At 40.3% G+C, this 14,800-nt stretch overlaps 1 protein-coding gene and 4 non-coding genes across 5 annotated transcripts in view; 1 reads left to right on the plus strand and 4 right to left on the minus strand.

Moving 5' to 3' along the window:
* Positions 1-2,889: 2,889 nt before the first annotated feature.
* Positions 2,890-2,961, plus strand: trnae-cuc (transfer RNA glutamic acid (anticodon CUC)). Its single transcript has one exon. It is a non-coding gene; the product is annotated as a tRNA-Glu (tRNA).
* Positions 2,962-3,472: 511 nt separating this feature from the next.
* trnay-gua (transfer RNA tyrosine (anticodon GUA)) lies at positions 3,473-3,560 on the minus strand. Its single transcript is given in 2 exon segments — positions 3,473-3,508; positions 3,524-3,560. It is a non-coding gene; the product is annotated as a tRNA-Tyr (tRNA).
* Positions 3,561-5,359: 1,799 nt separating this feature from the next.
* On the minus strand, positions 5,360-5,447 carry trnay-gua (transfer RNA tyrosine (anticodon GUA)). Its single transcript is given in 2 exon segments — positions 5,360-5,395; positions 5,411-5,447. It is a non-coding gene; the product is annotated as a tRNA-Tyr (tRNA).
* A 115-nt stretch (positions 5,448-5,562) lies between these two features.
* LOC110967277 (E3 ubiquitin-protein ligase DTX4-like) overlaps positions 5,563-14,800 on the minus strand; it is a 44,067-nt gene continuing 34,829 nt past the window's right edge. Inside the window, 8 exon segments of the mRNA XM_022216832.2 lie at positions 5,563-9,456; positions 10,341-10,439; positions 10,534-10,623; positions 11,598-11,751; positions 11,839-12,005; positions 12,092-12,153; positions 12,474-12,635; positions 12,747-12,808. Of these exon segments, the coding sequence (XP_022072524.2) occupies positions 9,325-9,456; positions 10,341-10,439; positions 10,534-10,623; positions 11,598-11,751; positions 11,839-12,005; positions 12,092-12,153; positions 12,474-12,635; positions 12,747-12,808 (928 nt within the window). The 3' untranslated portion in view covers positions 5,563-9,324.
* trnay-gua (transfer RNA tyrosine (anticodon GUA)) lies at positions 13,879-13,965 on the minus strand. Its single transcript is given in 2 exon segments — positions 13,879-13,914; positions 13,929-13,965. It is a non-coding gene; the product is annotated as a tRNA-Tyr (tRNA).

The raw sequence follows: 14,800 nt of genomic DNA on the forward strand, positions 1-14,800 counted from the left end.
TGCAGTCAACACGTAACAGGAATAGGCACAGATTGTCTTAAAATAAGCAGGACTCAACAGCCACAGTTTTCCATTAAGAATACCTTCCTTTTACCAGCGGTCCAATCTGATCAAGATGATAATCCAAAGGTGATGCCAAATGATGAGATAACTATTTTGTGTACAAGCTCATTTGTGTCTTCTCCCTTATTTAAATGTAGGGCACAGTAGCACTATCATCTCTAATAAAAATGACATCTCCTCTATAGGCCTACATGTTTTTTTCTGCTTTTTTATTCAAAGTTTGAGTGTTTGATGAAACATCTCCACATGAAGTTGCCCCTTTTTTCCAAAGTATTCCTACTTTGGTTTTAGGTGTTACCTATGTTGCTGCTTTATTCTATGGTGGATATATATTTGTCAAATCAAGAACATGAATTAGGCCTACCAGAGTAAAAAGTGAAAACCACCATCACATTATACAAAACCAGGCTATGTTGTAGCCTCTTTCTCTCATATATATATATATATATATATATATATATACACATATATACACACACACACACACACACACACACACACACACACACACACACATATATATATATATATATGCATATATATGTTTATACACACATAAAAAAATGTCTTTAATGGGTTTTGAAAAGCTTTATTTCATCAAGATTGATCTCCTCTGGGCCACAGTAGTGTGACAAACTTCAGGGTGAGGAAAAAAAAGTCATCAACCACTGCAGTTGTGGGTTATCCCTAATCGGTGTCAAAAACTTGCCCTCTGACAATGAAATTTTCAGACGTGTGCGTGTGTACGCTCAGACTAAGTGCTTCATTAAAAGAAAATAAACACGCATTTAAACGGTTGGCAATGCTTTGCCAGGCAGCGTCTCGAGCTTTATTTATCGCAACCGTGTTGCCTTTTCTTGTGATAATCTCCCTGTAGTCCTCGTACAACTCCGTGAGAAGTTTCTGCTCCGCCGAAGAGAAATTCTCCGCTCTGTTTTTAGACATAATATCATCATTTCGACGATCGACACGTCTGGGCTTTTTATCTCCCCCGGACGAGCGCTTAGCCTGGCTTGGATCAGCCTGGCTTGAATAAGCGTCTCTGAAAAGGTAGTTGCTGGAGGTACGGACCCGTACTTTCCATTTGCCAATCAGATACGCGAGATCTGGTCACGTGACTCCCGGTAGACGCTGGAGGTACGGACCCGTAGCATTGGTACTACAGGTACGGACCCTAAACCTGACCCTAACACTAACCCTAACCTTAACCTTTGCTTACCTTTCAACAGTTTGCAGTGGTTAGCAGCTTCTTGACTCGCGAGACTCGCGTACGGGTCCGTATCTGTCTGGCAAATGGAAAGTGCCGTATCCGTAGCCCACAGGCTATGGGTACGGGTCCGTATCTGTAGACACTACCCTCTGAAAAACAGCTGAGCCTCGTTCGTGGAACTACTTGCAGCTGAGATTAAAGTTGCTGCTTGTTCAAGCCACGCTTACCGGCGTAAGCCCAGCCTGTTTTAGCCAGCTTCGTGGAATACCCCCTTGGAGATCAAGACAAAGAGGAACAAAAGACCAGTCATGCAGATTAAAAAATAACTATTTGATTCATGAGTTAATTAATTAAAGATTTGTTATTACAATTTTCTCGGTCGTTTTGATACATTTCTCAAATTATCCTAGACATTTACAAAACAGTACGTGCATTTCTCAAAACAATTCGTACGAATATCAAAACACCATGGATTACCTGCAAAAGCCATCAAAAGTTTTGATGACAATTATTGTAAATTGTAAGTTAAACCTTAGTGTATGTGGGAGATAGACTGGACAAGAGTCACATTTACGCTTTCACTGTTTGTGTTGTAATTTGTTGACAGACCATGTCGTTGTGATGCAGAAAGGAAATCAGTGCTGCATAGCACAAAGAAAAAAACAAAAGTAGAAATATGAACATAGGACAATCTCCTCACGGAAAACTGGACATGCAGTGCTGTAGGAATTCCAGGGCAGTCTTCCTACACGTCCTGATGTTTCTGTCTGTTGGGCCACAAATCCTCATCCACATCACGAATATTTTCTCTTGCATCTTTGAGCAATTTCCAAAAAACCCTAACTCTTTATTTCTTAGAGAAATTCAAAATTCACCTGGAAGCAATTCTCCAAGTCAGAAATGTCTAGAAATATCCTTTACATATTATGACAACTTGTTCAACCATTTTGCATGTAAAGACTTATGCGATGAGCTAATGCCTAAATGCTGTGGGGGGTGAGACTATTCAACAGAGACCCATTACATTACATTTTGATCAACATGACATAAACAATGGATCACGTAGGAAACAGCAGAGAATTATACAGAATCATTTGCATGGATGTACCAAAGCATTTGCAACATGTTCAAAGCAATAAGAAGCTGCTTTTTTGATGTCCACAAGTGACACAGTGATGTGAAGATTGAAGTAGTTTTGAGAATTTCAATTCTGATCCAAGAAATGTACCAAAGTGACTGAGAAAAACTGTAAAACTGCAATTACTGGCAAAGACATAGCATTTTTAGTAAATTGCGTAAAATATAAAGAAGACAGAGAAAGTTAAAAATCCATTATTAAAATATCAAACAGTTAAACAGATGATAATCTTTTGCAGTCTGTAATTTTTAGCATGAAGAACATTTTTGGTCAAATAAAAAATCCCAGGACTGTGAATAATTTGGGGTTTAAGTTGAACTCGATGCAATGGTTTAAATAAACTGGAGTTTTCCCTGAAAGTAAGTTGTGATGGTGTCTTTACTACAAATTAGACATCAGATAATGTCAAATCGGTGTAATAATAGAACAAGGTACAATATAAGGATTTCTAATCATACACGTGTCACCCCTGTATCTTTCCCTGGTGGTCTAGTGGTTAGGATTCGGCGCTCTCACCGCCGCGGCCCGGGTTCGATTCCCGGTCAGGGAACTAATCTTTTCTTCATGTCAAGATAAGTTTTTGCTTTTGAAAACAGTCAAGCGATACATGCCGCTAGCAAAACGGATATGTCTTTCATAATTTATTACGAACTTAATTAAAATTCTGTTTTCTGAACCGCATTCACTCACAGTGGGAAAATACAGAAGGCATGGCTGTGAGATTATGATAGAAGCAAATTAATCTTTGCTAATGCACGTGTGGAACTTCTGAGGTGGTGAAATACGTGTATCCTTTGAGCCGGATATAACTGGTTTTCAAAAGAAAGGCCGGCGAACGTGACTGGTTCTGAGAACGATGATTTGGCTGATGTGATTGGCCTCCTCTGTGCGGACGAGCGGGTGATCGGAGACGGGTACGTTCACGGTCTTTATTTTTTCAAGGAACAAAGTCAACTGAGCGAGTGGCCAGTTCCAGGTGTCTGTGTGTCATATTTATTCAAAAATTGAAGTCTTGTACCAGAAAGGGCTGCTAAAAATCCGACCAGCACACAAAAAAACACTCCTTCGAGCCGGATTCGAACCAGCGACCTAAGGATCTCTGCAATAAACGCCTACAGTCCTCCGCTCTACCAACTGAGCTATCGAAGGGATACATTTACAGACTTCAGTAGACGTTTTTTTTCGAAGGAGAAGACATATACAATCACAAACATACACGTCTAAACATACAAGCCGTGTATGTTGTATAATGTATATTAGTCAGAAATTCAAACCAGTAACGACGACTGGTTTCATTCATTCTTTCTCTAATTTTTTCATGGATTATTCATTTAGCCTAGAAAACATACATACATACATACATACATACATACATACATACATACATACATACATACATACATATATATATATATATATGGTAGGACACATTAGATACATATATATATATATATGTGAAATGTTAAAAGAAGGACATATGTGTCTATTTAGAGCCGTGTTTTAGAACTGGTGATGAAATGTGTGAAAATGAGAACATCCTTCGACCCGGATTCGAATCAGCGACCTAAGGATCTCTGCAATATGCGCCTACAGTCCTCCGCTCTAGGGGTGCATCCATTTTTTTCATGAAAGGACAAGTGCACAGCTATCTGTGTGATCCCCTTGAACCCCCCGAGTCATAAGGTAAGTCTCTCGTCTTACCTTATGATAGAGGTCGTGTCATATTTTTTTTGCCTTGGGGCAGGCCTGTTCCCAGCACTTGATGGCCAGACTCCTGTGGTGGAAAATGACCTCAGCCGAGATAGCCACTCTCTGTCATCCATGGCCTTGTGTGTCTTTTTTGAAGCCATTTTCTGAAATAACAGACCGACAAGGCAAAATATCAAGCAATCAAAAATGTGTGATATGCAGCAATGGCCAAATTAGTCCAATGTATTACCTCTGCAGCCTACAGTTTCATAAGAAAACAATAGCTAATATGCTACAGCAATAGTGGAAAGCTCTTTATATCTCAAATCAGCAATCCATGACAGCAACGAATTACAGTATGGCGACATCAGAAAGAAAGGGTAATTCACAATTACATTTCAGGGATGTGTAAGTTAGCATGCATAACACATATATAATTGAAGACACATCAGCATAGTTGTCCGAATTATCCGGGCAGTTGGTCAAACTAGCAAAACTTCGATTTGCCGTTCTGTTTAGAAAAACAGTTAATGCCACAGAGGTAACAGTATTAGCGTTCCTTTACTTACATTTACTTACAGGCAGCGACCAAAATGCACATTTTCTGTGAATTTAGACGCTGACATACCGGGCTTACCTTATCTCTCGAAAACTAAGGTAAAAAAAAAATAACGGACAGTTGTTTTGTTTTTTTGTCGCTTTCAGCCGCCTTGTACTTTTCCGTCAGTTTACTCGAACGTAAACACAGAACGGGGGGGGGGGGGGGGCGGGGGTGTGATCGGACGGTTCTGATTTGTCTGGAAAAGACTGAACAGGCAATGTGAGTGGTTTTCAAAAGAAAGGCCGGGTGGCGCGAGTGGTCGGGAAAAGATGATTTGGGCGACGCGATTGGCCCCCCGTGTGCGGACGAGCGGCCTCCAGGTGAAGGGGTGCGTTCAAGGACCTAAGTCGGCATTTTTTTTTCATGAAAGGACCACAAGAAACATCATTTTATACAAACCTAGATCCCCTCCTTTCTTTGTGTTGTATTTTAGATAGAAACTCATCCTTGTAACGGCAACTGAGTTTCTTTTGAGTTATTATTTTTTATTTGTTTTTTTATTCATTTGTTTTTGTTGTTGTCATGCATCATTCATGGCTGCATATACACAAGTCACCACTGTGAAATGGTATAATAAGCATATATGTATTCTTGTAGAGCAGAGATTGTATCAAACTAATCGTAAAACTTTTTATCTTTAGAGGTGAAAATACCAGCCTCCTTCGAGCCGGATTCGAACCAGCGACCTAAGGATCTCTGCAATATGCGCCTACAGTCCTCCGCTCTACCAACTGAGCTATCGAAGGGGTGTGTTCATGTGCATCTGTAAACTTCAATTTTTTCTTTGAGAGAGAAACTTGTTTTTCCACTAATTCTAATGTGCCCTACAAGTAAAGGTGACTAAAAATTCAACACAAAAAGCAAGTTTCATCCATTCTTTATTTTTTTAATTGTCATGTATTAATCATTCATACTCCAGCAATTATTTTTGCAGTATTTACACTTTGCTTATCATGTTCTGATACTCTGTTTCTCCTGTACCAGCACCCATGGTCACATTACTCCCACCCTCTCCTCACAGACATGCTGACATAGAGGGCCGGTGTCCCCGGACATTTGGAACCTCCAGCCAGGATGGGACAAGGTGATGGCAAAAACAAATGCACATTTTAAACAGAAATGTTGAATCGTAGCTTAGTCGAGACCCACTTTAAGAGAAACAGCAATAAAACTAGTGATATTTTATTTAAAGCCATTCTTTTAATAGCAAAAAGACAAATTAGGATCAATTGGATGAACTGATCATACAAAATCAGTGTTTCTCCACTTTCTCTTTGGGCAGTTTCTGCAAGAAAACTGCAACAACACAAGAGGAAGTTGTGATTTTAAAAACATTTTACAAGGTGTTTTTTTATTTTTTTTATTTGCTGGATGTAAAATATCCATCTACAAAACTTCTGTGGAACCTTCCAAGGTCGCAAAGGCTCCGTGCAGAAAAGATTAACAGAACAGCAAGTGTCTCAGGGTTTGGCTTTCTATTGTAGTTCAGTACATCTCACACTCAGATAAAAGTCTACCATCAAATTCCTTTTCCAAAGAAAAGACGATGCAAATCAGCTTAACGTCTGTACACAGAGAAAATTAAAGACACGGTATTTAATAATACTGTCTTTGTAAACAAACTGTAACAAATGAAAAAGGGCATAATTATTAAGACATAAATGTACAAAATGAAAAAAGGCAATTTATTCTATGATAGTGTCAAAAATATGCTAATAAAAAGCAAAAGTGTGACTACATTTCATAAAGAAGAACATAATAAAGAAGGGAGTACCATCATCATCATCATCATCAGTGGAGGGATGAGTACCAAAGTAAAGCCTGGACTGGGAGCTTGTTGGTAGTAAACACGGTGATAAAACATCATTTACTGACCCGACTCAGAGGCTGGGCGGCGGGTTTTCAGTCGGTGGGAGCAGAGGTAAGAGCAGGAGAGTGGATGACTGAAGAACATCGATCTGCTTATCGAGTGGTGATAAATTAAAGACCTCCTAATGTGAATCTTCTAAATTCTCATGAGCAAACGTGCACTTCATCAGAACAGAAGTGATAAAGGCTTAAAACCTGCGTTGTCAGAGGTTTCAGACACATTAAAAATACAGAAACTGTATTTACATGCAATTTATTCAACTTTTTTTCCTTGTCAGATATCAGAAGATCCAATTTTTCCAGTTGCTGTGGAATGCACCATTGCTTTAGCGTTTTGCTCTAACAAAAAAGAAAAAAAAAGTGTTATTTTGGACAAATTTGGAGACCCTTTCTACATTTTGCCTTTTTTGGATCGATTTTTGTAATTTTAGACAAGTTCCAAGTGATTTAGAACAGGTCATTCTGAGCCGTTTTCAACCAATTTGGACTCACTTTGTCCTTTTAGATAAGCTTCGAGTAATTTAGGACAAGCTTGTGTCATTTCAACTGAATTTTGAGTTATTTCAAATAATGTTTGAGTCATTTTGGATTATTATTTTTTCATCAATTTAGAAAAGGTTCAAGTAATTTAGGACAGATATTGGTCATTTCAAACAAATCTTAGCTTCATTTTAGACAACCTTTGAGCCTCTCAGGTCAGGTTTTTGTCATTTCAATAAATTTTAAGTAATTTAAAACCATTTTGGACTCATTTTGAATAATACCTGCATTGTTAGATATGTTTCGAGTCACTTACGCCATGTTTTTGTTATTTTAATAAAACATTTTACTTATTTTGGATAATTTTTTTAAATCATTTTAGACAACCTGTCATCTCAAATAAATTCTGAGTCTTTTGTCATTTTAGACAACTTGTGAGCCACTCAGGCCGGGTTTTTGTCATAAATTTTAAGTAATTTACAACAAATTTAGACTCATTTTGAATAATTCCTGTCAACATGTTTTGAGTCCTTTAGGTCAGTTTTTTGTCATTTTAATAAACCATTTGACTCATTGTAGATAATTTATTGTAATAAGACACAAAGTTTTAGTAATTTAGGACAGGTTTGTGTAGTTTACAAACAAACTTGGAGTCATCAGGGAGATTTTGGCCATAATATACAAAGTTGTGTCTCAATTTCATTGAATTTCCACAATAACGGTGAAGACACAACAGACACATTGTTACAAAATAAACCAGAATAATCCTTTAAAGTTGGATCAGTCCCAGTTTTTCGCAGTTTTTTCGTGCGAGTTTCTCTGTTTGTGTTTTCTCCTGCTCTGGATTTGTCCTCTCCATCCTCTTACCACCAAACTGTCTAAACCCACTGCTCAGTCTGAGGGGATTTCTGGCAGAGAAACCAACACCAACAGCACCTCCATCCACTGAAACATTCGGCGGCGACTTTGAGTTTGTCCAAACAGCGAAAATAATAACTGCGGTTCTATGTGGGAAACAGAACAATGGAGGTCTTGACAATGATACTAGTGAAAACTGCTGCTCGACGAGGACATTGACAAGGCGGAAAATTGGCATTCGTTGTCCTCTCAGAGTTCAATCAATCAGCATCGAGCCCCACACAACAGTTCTGTCAGGGCTGCTCAGAGGTACCTGGAGGAGGTATGTTTATTCCCCCATGAAAACAGCCTCTTCCTGCTGTTGGAACAAACTCAAAGGTTCGCGCCGCTCTAGAAAGTTCCTGCAGTGGAAAACGGCTTCATCAAAACCTACAAAATCAAATAAAGAACACTGGTACCTGTGCATCTAAGGTTAACTTGTACCACAGTGGCTCAACAGTAAGACTCCAAATGGGCCCCGAAAGACGAGGCCTCGGTTTGGTCTTTTGTCATTTCACACACAGCCATAAACATAGAGCTCATATAAAACCCAACGAGAGGTAAAGTATGGAATGACGTTAAATGAGGGTTATAGTAACGATGATAAAAAAGTAACACAGGTGGATAACTCAAAGGGATAGTCGTGTTTTTTCCAGCAGCTTGCAGGCTGATGTAGTTAATCAGAAAACCCACAAGAGGGCGCAACAACCACAAACAAACAGGTGGTTTGAACAAAGCGAGCTCTCAGTCTGTCTGTCTGTCTCCTTTCATGACTCTTTGTGTTTTTATTGATAGCTCAAGTACCTGGAAAGCACCATACAGGTTAGTTTTACTCTACTCCTATCCTACATTACATTCATACACCATCTTCCTCTCTTTCTGCTCTTCTCTCTCCAGTTTCCTCCCCCAATCACTCCCGACTTCTTCTCCTCTTTGTCCTTTCTCTCCCTGTTTTTAATGAACTGCTCTAACGTTATTCCACCTTTTTAAATCATTCTTTCTTCCAGTAAAGTAAACTTGTTTTTGTCCTAAGTATTAGTACCAATTCACTCTCACAGTTGTCATTTAGTACCTAGCTAAAACCTTGTTTTTGTCTTCTGGTTTTTCTTTCTGAGCTGCTGCTGTTGCTGCTTCCTCAAACTTCCACCCACTTCTGTTGATGCTTATAAAACTGCGGACAGACTCGCATTGACAGGCGACCCCGGCAATGACGTCTCAGTAAGTGGTTGCCTCTGCAAAACAAAATCTTCTAAACGTCCCTCTAAGTGCTGGCAGAGAGTCTCTCAGTCCAGGACCTCCTCTTTTTCCCTGCTCCTCTGCTTCCACTCTTTGCTGCTCTCTCGCTGGCGTCTCCTCCGTCTCCGCTGGTCGTAGCTTTCACTTTTCCATCAGGCCGTCGTCCTCCGTGATGCCTTGAGCTCGGAGCTCTTCCAGGACGTTGTCGAGGTGTCCGGGGTCGGGGAAGCCGTGGCCCGTCAGGTTGGAGCCAAACTCTGTCTTATGATGGACCTGAGAGAGAAGCCCAAAGAGTTTCAGTCTTCAGTTTACATGCAATTGAAAATAATCTAACTTAAAACACACATTTTTAATGCAGATGAGGTTAGTGTCCATTAGCGCTAAGACCATGAAACTCCGGTTTGAAAGTCACGTCAGCCTTTTATAAATCGCTAAAATTACACCATATATCGGAGCCAGAAACAGTAAAAACAGAAAGAATCATCAGATTTTCTACTTTTCTATGGCCTTGAACTACTAATCTGTGACTTGTAATTTCATTAAAAATGTAAGCTTGACATTGTGATATTTAATCAAAATCCGTTTAATCTACATGTCTCATTAAAATGTCTCCAAAATAAAATGTCCAATCAAACAAGATCCCGTAAAAAAAATAAAAAAATTCTGGACTCCTTCGCACTAATGGGAGGCCATTTCATGATTGCTCTGTTTCCATAGAGGTGCAGGACTTTATCTTACAATGAAAAATGAATACAAAGTGAAGAAAAATGCGGCAGGATGAAAAATACATGCGCTATCGGCTGCAATAAACAGACAGGACAAGGCCAAAAACTAAAGCAATTGTTTGCCTCTCGTCAAAAAAACAAAATAATAATAAGTTAACAAAACAAAGCTCATGAGGACTTTTTTTAAAATGAGCATTTCATGACTAATGATTTCATGTCAGCTGGCTTCAGTCATGTTCCAGAGTCTGTAGAAGCAGAAGAAGCTGAACCACAATTTATTCACAAAAAGATCATCATCAAGTCTTTTTCTCAAACCTCTTGAGGCAAGCACAAAAAGTTTCTCTGAATTTTGCTCTTTCCATCAGTCGTTTCTAAAGTGATACTTCAAATGCGATGATGGAAAATTTACCATACTAGTCAGTCTGAAGTTACCTCGTTCCAGATGACGGTGTCGGACTCTCCTGTAGTGCTCGAAGTACCAACTGAGAAGATCAACCGGCGGTCCCACGCTACCAGGAGCAGTCTGAGTACCTGACGGCGAGGTTGGTAAGAAAAACAGGTTAGTTTACAAGGGAATGTGTCTTACAAAGGAGATGTGTGTAACAGGAAGGCAGCCTGTGCTCACCTTGCGTCCTTTCTCGCTGTCTGGGAGGTAGCAGTGTCGGGGAAAGCCTCTGGCAGTGAAGGGCTTCCCTGGGTTCGGATGCTCTGGTCCCTGAAATGACAGGAAGAGGATTAGCGAGCGTTCACAACACGTTACAATAGATGGGCTGCAGCGATTATTTTCAGTCATTGATTATTGGATTTGTTGTTTGTCCTTTAAAATGGTGAAAAATACTTTAATAAAGCTCAATATGACAAATATCTTGTTTTGCACACAACCCAATGATATTCAGTTTACTGTCACGAGGAAAGAAAGCACAAAAAAACGTAATAAATGAAGAAATTATCCACAAGCAGGGATGTTCTGCTCCAGTCTCAAAGATCGGTATGTGGGCCTTAGTCCAATCCTTTGTTTACATCTGCTGTCCCACAGGTATCGTAAAGGGAGAGCACAGTTTTTGGTAGCATGTTAGGGATCCTAATTTTAAATAATCTTCATAGTTAATTCATAACACACATCATTTGTATTAAAAAAGCAGCTCTGTCACATGATGTTGAATCCAGAAATATTGACTGTACACGAGCTCTGGCTGGAGGTCACTAAGCAGCACTGAAGTCTTTGTCATGGTGGCCTGTTGCTTGCTAAACTGTCATGAAGCCATTGGGACTGGGACTTCTTAGTTGCAGATACTAAATATTAAATAACTGAAAAAAAAACTTGACTGGGACATTCCTTGTTGGAATAAACACTACTGTCAGTGAGCACTGTTGATTCTATTCGCCAATAATCAATGAGTTGTTTTGTCTGCAAAATAGTAAATAACATCGTTTCCGCAAATGCCTTGTTTTGTTGAAGATACTAAGCTTATTGTCATCTAGTCAAAAAGAAAGCAATAAATATACACCTTTAAGAAAGTGCAATCAGTGGCGGTTTTTGACAGTTAATCAATTATTCAAGCAGTTGTTGCAGCTGCACTTCTGGACAAAGACAATCATGTTGTGGCTGTTGACTGACTCCAGTATCGATGTGTTTCTGGCCCTGTTTTCTAACCCTAAAAAATAAAGAATAATACTGAGATGGGATACCTGAATGCCTGGTGGGATGTTGTAGATGATGCGTATGGTTTTGCAGTCGGGGTGTCCTGGTAGAGAGTGAGGGATGACGTGGTACTCCATCTTCCCCGCCGGCTGGTTGCCCGTCTTCACGCCGTAGATGGTTTTACAGGTGGGACACTGAAGACTGAGAGGAGAGGAGGAAGATGGAGCTGATGTTCTTCTAGCGTATGGGACAAAGAAGAAGAAGAAGAAGAGCCTGTTTCTGACTCACCTGCCGTCCTTGTTGCCATTATTGTACATGGCCACCAGACACTGGAAATGGTACTGGTGTCCACACTGTGCTAGTCGTCCGACGGATTCCGCCCTGGAAACAGGCCCCACCCCTGGGCCCTTATATCCAGACGGACCCCCCAGTGGCTCCATACAGATGGTACAGTCCTGAGAAACACAGAAATGGAATATGAAAAGCTTATTCTGCTTAATCTTTGCCATTATTGTGTAAAAGACACACAGACTGGTCGTACCTCCTCTGGTGGACTTTTCACTTTCTGCAGATACTTCTTTACCACCTCCTCTGGAGTTTTACCTGCACACAGAAAGAAGATATGAGGATGAAAGAATGGAAAATGGATATGCTAAACTGAGGTTTATTTATTTTTTGGGTGTTTTTTTTTTACTAGAAAGCAGTTTTGTTTTTTCTTTACTTTGTTGAGTTCTCTCTCCTTCTTCATGGTTGTGCTATGTCCAAACAAGTACAGGACTTTATATTGTAGTGAAAAATGAGCCCAAAATCAGCCTCATAACACATTAAAGGAAAGGGGGAAACCAAAGACAAGAATATGGGTTCTTTCACTGACTAACTTCCTGAGGCTGAGAAAAGTTTGACGTCCGTGATCTCAAAGTTACCCTTGCGAGCCTGCTTCTTGGTGGTCTTTCTGCAGCAGTGGCCGAAGCCTGGCACCGGTTTGATGTCGCTCTTGCTGACAGGTGGAGGATGCAGCACGAGCTTCGGAGGCCTGGTCAGACAGACGGGCAGAGCGGCGGCACTCATCAGGATTCCCGTGATCCCTGAAACGCAGCAGAGAGAGACTGAGCGGCCGAGAAAACCGTCTCTGGTTTCAAACCGTCTGCTTTGTCTTGTCTGTGCTTGGTGTTAGCTTTGAACTAGTGACTTCTTACCGGCCAGTGCAGGGTGAACAGGGCTGGATCCATTGAGGTTCTTCACTGGGACGGTGGGCACACTGCAGGAGAAGTCACACACTGATTAATCCACAGTAGGGCTGACACAAATTGTTTTCTCAGTTAATTCATTAGTTGTTTGGTCCCTAAAATGGCAGAAAATAGTGGAAATGTCAGTGTTTTCCAAATGTTTTGTTCACAAATGTTAGATAATAAGTTTACTGTCATAAAAAGTAATCAGAAAACGTTCAGGAAGCCGGTATCAGACATTTTAGATTTAGACGAAACTACTCAAACATCAATGCTGCTCGAATATAAGATGTTGGAGAACACCAGCACAAATACTCACTCAGGAAACCTGATGACAGTCATTTTCACACAGTTCAAAGCACCCAAATTCACACAGCGACAAGAAAAGCAGCTGACCAATTAAGGATCTTCTCGATTGTTTATCTAGTTTATAAAAAAGAGGCAAAAATCTGCTTCTCCCGCTTCCTTCCTTGTCTCACAACTTTGTTTGAGGGCTGAATGAATGACTCTCCCGTGCTGTGTCTGTGTTTATGTGAGCTAATCCACGGAGTTTCCATCTGCTCAGTGAGCTCAGAGAGATGGACGTCACACAGCTGCTTGCTGGGGATTACCTGCCTCGTCACAAAGCCCATAATCATCATCATCATCTCTAACTGCTTGAAGCTCACGTATCACACGTACAGATTCAGAAAGGTGGTTTTAATGGACTGTGCAGAATGCAGATTTTCTCATCTGTTAATAAATCAGTGTTTTATTCTCAGAGGTAAAAATGTGCATGTGGGTAGTGAGGAAAAAAAACAGCAATAAGGTGGTCTGTGAGAGCTTCTATATGTGGTTTTATTGAAGTCGGGTGACAGCAAACAGCCGTTCAGCTGGGGGTCAGTGACAGGTTAGTCCATTACAAACTCCACTTAGAGGCACACACATGAGATGAGATATGTGTGGAGTCTTTACCGTGTGGTGGAGCAAATAAAACGCCGAGGACGCCTGGAGGCAGCATTGAAGCCCTTATTAACTTAAACTGGAGAGGAGCTTCAAAAGGAATGCATGGGTGCTGCCTTGTAGGTGAATTATTAACCTGCTGAGCAAACAAAACAGCACCTCCTTCGAGCCGGAGTCGAACCAGCGACCTAAGGATGCCTGAACTTCCCACTACAGTCCTCCGCTCTACCAACTGAGCTATCGAAGGGGCAGAACTGAGCTCCTCTTATCACCAAAACAAACCCACGGAGGCCTGACAGGAGGGCAGGCGTGATTTGCTGTTTCCTGTTGCTGCTGTTTTCAGTCAGCGCTGTAAGCAGCTTTTACTTACAGCCGCTCAGCGACACACGACAACACATGAGTAGATGAGTCACTGGGATTTATGAATGAGGGCGTGTTAGCTCACACGTTTCAAGTAAAAACAAGATGAAAAATGTGAAGAGAAGAACTGTGAACTTACATGATTGGGTAGAATCACAGATAATAGAAGGCTGTGAACTCAGATAGATAGATAGATAGATAGATAGATAGATAGATAGATAGATAGATAGATAGATAGATAGATAGATAGATAGATAGATAGATAGATAGATAGATAGATAGATAGATAGATAGATAGATAGATAGATAATGACACTATAAAAATTGAAAGATGCATCAGATTTTTTTCCCAGATGGTCTTAACTAATCATGAATGTGTGATCGTGTGGGAAAAATTATCCAAATCTAAACCTAAAAACTTGATACTCTCATTAAAACCACTTTTTTCTACATGTCTGATTCATATGCTCGCCAAAAAAACAACAGTCTGGATCAGATCCTGCAAAAAAACCCTCAAAACTCTGAGTCAGCTGTGACCAGCAGACAAAACTTTTCGATTTTTAGGTTGAACTGCAGGCAGCGTTTTCACAGAGCAGAGAGGAGACAAGAGAGATTGAGAGGAAAAATAAAAAACAATGAAACAAAAACAGCATGGCTCAAAAACGGTACAAAGGGAAGATACATTCAGCTGGATGAAAAAGTTTATATATATCTATAAAATG

This window comes from Acanthochromis polyacanthus, chromosome 3 (genome assembly GCF_021347895.1).
Source record: "Acanthochromis polyacanthus isolate Apoly-LR-REF ecotype Palm Island chromosome 3, KAUST_Apoly_ChrSc, whole genome shotgun sequence".
In the NCBI taxonomy this organism is placed as follows: Eukaryota; Metazoa; Chordata; class Actinopteri; family Pomacentridae; genus Acanthochromis; species Acanthochromis polyacanthus.